Source organism: Schistocerca cancellata, chromosome 7 (genome assembly GCF_023864275.1).
Source record: "Schistocerca cancellata isolate TAMUIC-IGC-003103 chromosome 7, iqSchCanc2.1, whole genome shotgun sequence".
NCBI lineage: Eukaryota > Metazoa > Arthropoda > Insecta > Orthoptera > Acrididae > Schistocerca > Schistocerca cancellata.
The window spans coordinates 423,774,350-423,782,337 of NC_064632.1; the positions used below are offsets into that span (position 1 = coordinate 423,774,350).

The 7,988-nt window shown below is 42.7% G+C and overlaps 1 protein-coding gene across 1 annotated transcript; it reads left to right on the forward strand.

Moving 5' to 3' along the window:
- The first annotated feature begins 980 nt into the window (after positions 1 to 980).
- Positions 981 to 5,983, forward strand: LOC126092808 (uncharacterized). The gene is made up of 4 exons (XM_049908537.1): positions 981 to 1,093; positions 4,489 to 4,621; positions 4,745 to 5,024; positions 5,175 to 5,983. The coding sequence occupies exons 1-4, from the start codon at positions 981 to 983 to the stop codon at positions 5,981 to 5,983; spliced, it is 1,335 nt and encodes a 444-aa protein (XP_049764494.1).
- Positions 5,984 to 7,988: the final 2,005 nt, after the last annotated feature.

The following is a 7,988-nucleotide window of genomic DNA, read 5'->3' on the forward strand; positions in this document are numbered from 1 at the left end:
AGGCAACAGAGCATGCACAATGTCGGCACTAGTACAGTGTATATCCACCTTTCGCAGCAATGCAGGCTGCTATTCTCCCATGGAGACGATCGTAGAGATGCTGGATGTAGTCCTGTGGAACGGCTTGCCATGCCATTTCCACCTGGCGCCTCAGTTGGACCAGCGTTCGTGCTGGACGTGCAGACCGCGTGAGACGACGCTTCATCCAGTCCCAAACATGCTCAATGGGGGACAGATCCGGAGATCTTGCTGGCCAGTGTAGTTGACTTACACCTTCTAGAGCACGTTGGGTGGCACGGGATACATGCGGACGTGCATTGTCCTGTTGGAACAACAAGTTCCCTTGCCGGTCTAGGAATGGTAGAACGATGGGTTCGATGACGGTTTGGATGTACCGTGCACTATTCAGTGTCCCCTCGACGATCACCAGTGGTGTACGGCCAGTGTAGGAGATCGCTCCCCACACCATGATGCCGGGTGTTAGCCCTGTGTGCCTCGGTCGTATGCAGTCCTGATTGTGGCGCTCACCTGCATGGCGCCAAACACGCATACGACCATCATTGGCACCAAGGCAGAAGCGACTCTCATCGCTGAAGACGGCACGTCTCCATTCGTCCCTCCATTCACGCCTGTCGCGACACCACTGGAGGCGGGCTGCACGATGTTGTGGCGTGAGCGGAAGACGGCCTAACGGAGTGCGGGACCGTAGCCCAGCTTCATGGAGACGGTTGCGAATGGTCCTCGCCGATACCCCAGGAGCAACAGTGTCCCTAATTTGCTGGGAAGTGGCGGTGCGGTCCCCTACGGCACTGCGTAGGATACTACGGTCTTGGCGTGCATCCGTGCGTCGCTGCGGTCCGGTCCCAGGTCGACGGGCACGTGCACCTTCCGCCGACCACTGGCGACAACATCGATGTACTGTGGAGACCTCACGCCCCACGTGTTGAGCAATTCGGCGGTACGTCCACCCGGCCTCCCGCATGCCCGCTATACGCCCTCGCTCAAAGTCCGTCAACTGCATGTACGGTTCACGTCCACGCTGTCGCGGCATGCTACCAGTGTTAAAGACTGCGATGGAGCTCCGTATGCCACGGCAAACTGGCTGACACTGACGGCGGCGGTGCACAAATGCTGCTCAGCTAGCGCCATTCGACGGCCAACATCGCGGTTCCTGGTGTGTCCGCTGTGCCGTGCGTGTGATCATTGCTTGTACAGCCCTCTCGCAGTGTCCGGAGCAAGTATGGTGGGTCTGACACACCGGTGTCAATGTGTTCTTTTTTCCATTTCCAGGAGTGTAGTTGCCGCCATTAAAGTTCCAACCCTCATACTAAATTTAATATTCGAATACAGTACACAAACAACATGTCTAGTACTTAGCTTTAGAATCGGCACTGCTGAGACTTCTATGAAGGACGAAATCACACTCACGAATAAAAGACCACTCGAATCAGTAACACAAAAAGAAAGATTGAGATGAATGAAAATCCACTAATAAGTTACTTTTACAACAAATATTGGCACCAATACTCTTTAAAATAAATATCTGAAGTCTAAGACTTTATAAAGTATTGTTAAACGAATTCAACAGCTGTCCAGCACATGTGACGTCACAGCAAAAAATGGTAAAATAGAGTATGTTCATAAAGTTTCACATAAGTGAGGACGGCACTGTTGCGCGCTCATAAGAGTGTATCACTCTATCACGTCGACCATCAACTGCCGGTGGTTGATGGTTGGAGTGATCGCTACAGCAAGAAGAAATTTACAGCTACCAGTATTTGAATGCTGGCCCTTAATTTGACCAGAACCGAGGTGGAATCTTCCTACACATCACTCAGGGGCCTGAAGATGGCGTAGTAAATCGCCGAAGTTGGAAGCCAAATAAAATAAGTTTGGAAATTAGACTGCTGAAAGGTGTTTGACATCCTGTAGCCAACAACCGAGTCCCGTAGCCATCTCTGAGAAGATGGACATACAGAGACTGAATGCTTACTATGGTTCAGCTATGAGTTACTAGCATCAAAGAACCAAGAGGTGTGGTAAGAGAAAAGTGCCCTTTGCACATGCGCAACACAGGTAGCTCAGTATCATCGACAAACTTCCGCCTTCTCATTGTTGGTGTAGTAAATGACGTGCGAATGTTGGCAGCTGAGGCCGTAGTGTCGGTGCTAGCTGATACGCTAAAAATAGGCAGTATTAGGCCAAGCCCTCTGCCTCAGTTTTTTTTTTCAAAGCAAATATGTTGTACACAAGTTTATATGCACCTCGATAATTTCTATACACCGTATAATTTGGTACTTCTCTAGGAGCAAAGCAATCGGTAGCACCGGATGACTCGGGGCCAGTTCGGAATGTTCTCTCTGTTCCCGACCTTACCCTCTAAACCAGTGGTCGTAAAACTGCGACCTGCTGGCAGCACATGGCCCGAATCAAGTAATCGTACCGCCCACGGCCCTCTGTCGCATTTTATGATACAGTGAAGACTCAATTGTCCGGACCTCAGTTTACAGATTCGCGATTATCTGGACTGTCAACCGCAAGCAAAGGTCCACTATTTCAGTCTGCTCGTGCACGGAAATGTCGCGTTTCATTATTGTTTGAGTTAGGCTAAGCGCAAATTGAGATGTGTATAGCACGTGTGACATGACATGACACTGCAGCACAATGCGCACGTTCCTGATGTACCACGCTGGTCCAACGCGTACTGAGATGCATACATATACTTTACACACCGGTTGGAGACGCTCTGCGCTAACAGAAACAGAGAGCTCGAATAGTAGGGCAACAAGGACACCCGTGCATTTTTTTAGTGCAGGTTGCCTACATTAGGGGCGGGTATGCACTCAGGGGCAAACCTATTGTTCTCCTTTGATTGACAGGTCATTAACCTATTGTTCTCCTTTAGTTGACAGGTCCTTAGCCTATTGTTCTGCTAAAAGGATCCTTCCTTTTGATTGACACGTCCTTAAACTATTGTTCCGCTGCCTCCACCCCCTCCCCCATCAAGAAAACTCCCCACGCTCACTGCTACACGTACACTTTCACGTCTGAGTTACTGGAATAGCCCCTCTCACTCTTATAAATTTGATTGACTACTTCATTAAATTGATCAATTAATTAACCTCTCCCTCTCTGGTAAACCCCCTCCCTCCCACCCTCCATCCCAGAAATTGGCAGGAAAAAGACTCAGTGCCCTCCGCCACACACCGTTGGGTGGCTTGCGGAGTATAAATGTAGATGTAGATGTAGTTGATCGGTAATTTGGAGGGAATTCAGTTGCTGTGTGTGGAATATTGTTTAAACACTTTAGACAATGTATAGAGTATTATTTCATTATTTATAGCAGTGTATGGAATATAGTTTATTTATTTAGTTAAAGAATTTGTCTGGAAATCGATTGCTGTGTATGGAATATCGTTTAACCAATATAGACAATGTGTGAAATATTGTATATTTAAACAATTTAGGGGATTCAAGGCAGTGTATGGAACAGATGGAAATTGGTGGCTCTTTAGTGGAAAGGAAGGATGTCATAATATGAAATTCAAGGGTATATTGTTTATTTATAAAAAAAATCAGTTTACATGTGTTAGATTTCTCTTGCTCAACATTCTCTGCTGTTTGGAAACATGTAGGTCTTGTAAGAAGCAATTACATGGGTCAAAGATGTTGCATAACCTAATGTGCGACATTGTACTCTCGGTGTCTTAACCTAATGTTCAGCCATTTGTCGACACTTAACCTAATGTTCTGTTAAGTGATTTTCCATGTCACCCCCATTTCCTTAAACTATTTTGCCGCCTTTGACACCAAATTAAGTAAGTAGTTATGTCCCCCCACCATTTTCTCGTACACTTTTAGCATTTCACACGCTTTTGAATGCCATTCTTCTTTGTCACTGACCCCCTTAAATTAATGTACTGCATTTTACATAAAAATTATGCAAATCAACCTATACTCCATTCACCGAAACAAGAGACGTACTGTAAACACGGCAAGGCGCGTGACCACAGCGCTGCCGTCGAGGGGCGTACAAGGCAGGGGCGTCAGAAATTAAAAAATGAAAGTCGTGTTTTTTATAATTTGGCACCTGAACATGATAAAGTGATCCGAGAACTACCTTCCGACACCTTTATTTACATTACATTAAAATTTATTGTCACTCAAAAAGAGAAATATTTAAGCTTTCAGGAAAAGTTGTTTTTTCGCGTTATTCTATATTTATCACGCCATATCTCCTAAACTGTGTGACGCACACCAAAATAATTTTATAATTGCCTTCAGTGCTATATGTTGATGACGTCTGCAAATTTTCTGCCCAATAGAGTCAGTAATAGTGAAGCAATGAATTAAAATCTCACATCTGATATAGAACTTTTACCAAATCATCATCCGAAATATAGTAAGCGACAAACTTTTTCCCTTTAAATTCTTTTGTGGGGGTGTAAGCGAGAAAAGTTTCAGAAAGGTATGAATTTAATTTTGTAGTTTGTTCGAATGTGATGGGTGCAACCGTTTGTCCTTTATGAGCGATACATTGTGCGGTTCGCAGGCGCGGCGCTCAGTCAGTGTGGCCGCCTCAGTTGCAGGTGTGAGCTCGTTAGTGGGTGTTGTACAGCAGGTATTTCAGGATATCTTAAGTTCATCTGTAAAGACGCTTGAAAGACTAGTTGTTGATTATTAGAGTAAGTATATGTGCTTGTAGTCACGCTGAGCATTCACTGTTTATGTGCGCATCCAATAGCATCACATGGTTTCTTATTTTATATATTCACTTATTTCATTAGCATCACATACGGCTGTCCTTATTATGTCATCCACGGATTCAGCGAGCGAGGTCGACGTGTCAGTTTTGAATCCACCAAAGAAGCGAGCAAAAAAGAAATCATTAAATTCTGAGAAGCACATGGTGCTTAATGTGTATAAAACGGAACTTTTACATCCAGAGCAGTCGATGAGTGATATTGTTTCGAAAACAGCTGCAGCTACAGGTGTTGGACGTTCTTCAGTGTATCGTGTGATAAGTGAGTACAAGGCCACACACTCTTTGAAGTCTACCAAGAAAGGAAAATTACGACAAACTTTCTGAAAATGTTGATGACTTCGATAGAAATGCGATACGAAGGAAAGTACACGAATTTTTTTTCGTAACGAATTGCCATCAATTGACAAAGCGGTTACAGTCGTGAACGAAGATGCAGATCTGGCCAATTTTCGGAGAACTACATTTTATAAGTTATTGAGAGAAATGAATTTCATATATGTCCGGCGTGCGCGCGATAGCATGCTAATAGACAGGGATGACATCTTCTTATGGAGGCGGCGTTATCTTCGAACCATTAACCAGTTGAGAGATGAAGGCAGACCCATTTACTATTTGGACGAGACGTGGGTGAACGCAGGACATACCCGAAGTTACGTCTGGGTAGATGACACTATAAATTCCTCAAAACGAGCGTTTCTGTCCGGGTTATCCACCGGAAGCAAGGGCCCATCAGGTAAAGGGAAACGTCTGATTATCGCACATATTGGCAGCAACGCAGGGTTCGTTGAAGGATGTTTGTGGACTTTCGAATCCAAGAAAAGTGGAGATTATCATGAGGAGATGTGCGCCGAAACCTTCGAGAAGTGGTTTCTAGATGTTCTTCCTCGGCTTCAGGAAAATGCAGTTATTGTTCTTGATAACGCGCCGTACAATTCTCGGAGAAAAGAAAAAGTTCCCAATGCGAATTCCAATAAGCACGAAATACCAGAGTGGCTAAAATCTAAAAACATCCATTTCGAAGACGGTATGTTGAAGAAAGAACTTTTAGATATAGTTAAAAATCACAGAACAGCGCACAACGAATACGCAATAGATGAAATGGCGAATAAAGCAGGGAAAACAGTTCTCATAATTCCTCCGTACCACTGTGAATTAAACACCATCGAGTTAGTGTGGGCCAGAATCAAAGGCTGTGTTGCAGTGAAAAACAAAACATAAAAAATGCCGGAAGTTAAAGTACTGCTAGAAGAAGCAGTAAGAACAGTGACTGCAGAGGATTCGAACAAGTGCGTCCTCCATGTCGTAGAAAAAGTGGAAACTCAAATGTGGAAATTAGACTGCATTATAGAGGAGAGAGAGGAGCGGTTCGTTATAAATCTCAATGAAAACAGTACAAGTTCGACAGAGGGAACCTTGTTTCGTCCTTTCTTATTATTATTACTGGTATTCTTATTAAAATTAACAATTAATTGTGTTTTAATGGAGCGTTTTGTTAGCAGCCTGAATGAAAATAAATCTGCTTCGACAGAATGAACTCAGTTTAACATTATTGTTAAATTTATTTCGTACATTGTTGCCCAGGTTTCGCACGGTCCGCTGTAACAGCTAGGCAGCCAGACGAACGCCGCCAGCTGCAAAGCGTGCGCCAAGAGTTTTTCCACAGCCCTAAGTATCACGTGAACACCGAATGCTTTCTCTGGAAACGAACGTAGTCGCTCACGTGACACTGTTTATGTTTCGTCCCAGCTCTCGGTGAATAGACTTTTTTTCTTTTTTTTTAGTTTCATGTCTGATATTTGTCTTTATATTTTTTCCACAGTTAAGAATATACACCCATCCCCAGTATCATTACAGCTGCCATCCCTAAGCAATTTGTTACATGCTAGCAAACACCACGGTAGTGTCAAATTCCCATTTTACAAGGACATCAAACAATAAATGGCAATGATACCATACAAATAGTTTCATACAGAACATGCAGAACTTGCTTACAAATACATCTGATATGGGATGTTTTCTGCCCATTTTAATTAATGCTGATACTGCATTATAATCCTATGACAAATGCTAATTTTTCACTTTTGCTAAAAATCGCACAATAAATGCTAAAAATTTCTGAGAAATTATGAAACAATATGTTCTCATTACTTATATGGGAAAAAGATAATTTAGATGTCAAGACTCTGCTGGCCATGTTGCTATAAAAGATGAAGACATTCAAATGGAACCACCATAATTTATTAGAAGCACATTTACTCAAAGCATCCATCTTCTTGTCCTAGTTTAAGTGTATTTTATTGGATGACAGCAATATTGCTAAGGTATTAGTGGGAACATAGTTTTTCAAATATAAAGGCAATAATCTGTGGTAGTAAAATATAGCAGACCTTAATGAGATGAATACAGTGGCACTTCACTAGCCTAAGAAGTGATGGGAAAATCAGTAGTGCTTAGAACTTTGGATATCTCTGGTGAAAGGTCCTGTGTAAACAAAAAAGTGGGAAGTACAAATAGTGAGATAACAAGTATATGTAGGTGATTTGAAAATGTGAGTTTTGCTTGTGAGAATATTAGGGAGGAGATTTCTTACTAGTTGTGGCTTTTATCTAAATAGATTAGGGAAAAACTTTGTAGTAGCAAATATTTTAGAAATTGTAAATACAAAAACAAAAATAAATTATGACACTTCAAAGATTATTACCCTCACGGACAAGAACTAAGTATTAGTTGGTCAATCTTATGTGCAATTCGCTGAAGCATTAACACTAGAAGACAAATTAGGTAATGCTCTGTCAATATAAGGAAACACCCCAAATGCTAGCAGTTCACAAGGGAGCACAGCAGCACCAGCAAGCAACTCACCACAGCCCAGTGGACGACCTATGAGGTGCAGGAAACCTGTCCTCCACAAGGATTCTTTGTGCCTTTCCAGGCCTCAGGAATGAATATGACAGCACAAAACATAAATACAACGGTAACCAGTTCTCATTCTAGTCACCTGCAGATTTTACGCTAAACATTCAATACCTTAAAAATAAATCATTAGAACTTGCAGTAACAATGAATGATGCAAACAATGACTGCATGTCGATTATGGAGCATTTGTGAAGAATCTTTGAACTAAGCAGCATTAACATTAATCCATGTAAGTCAGTAAGTCAATATTGTAGAAAAAATAACAAAAACAGGTGTATGTATTTTTACCAAATCAAGAATCAGGTAT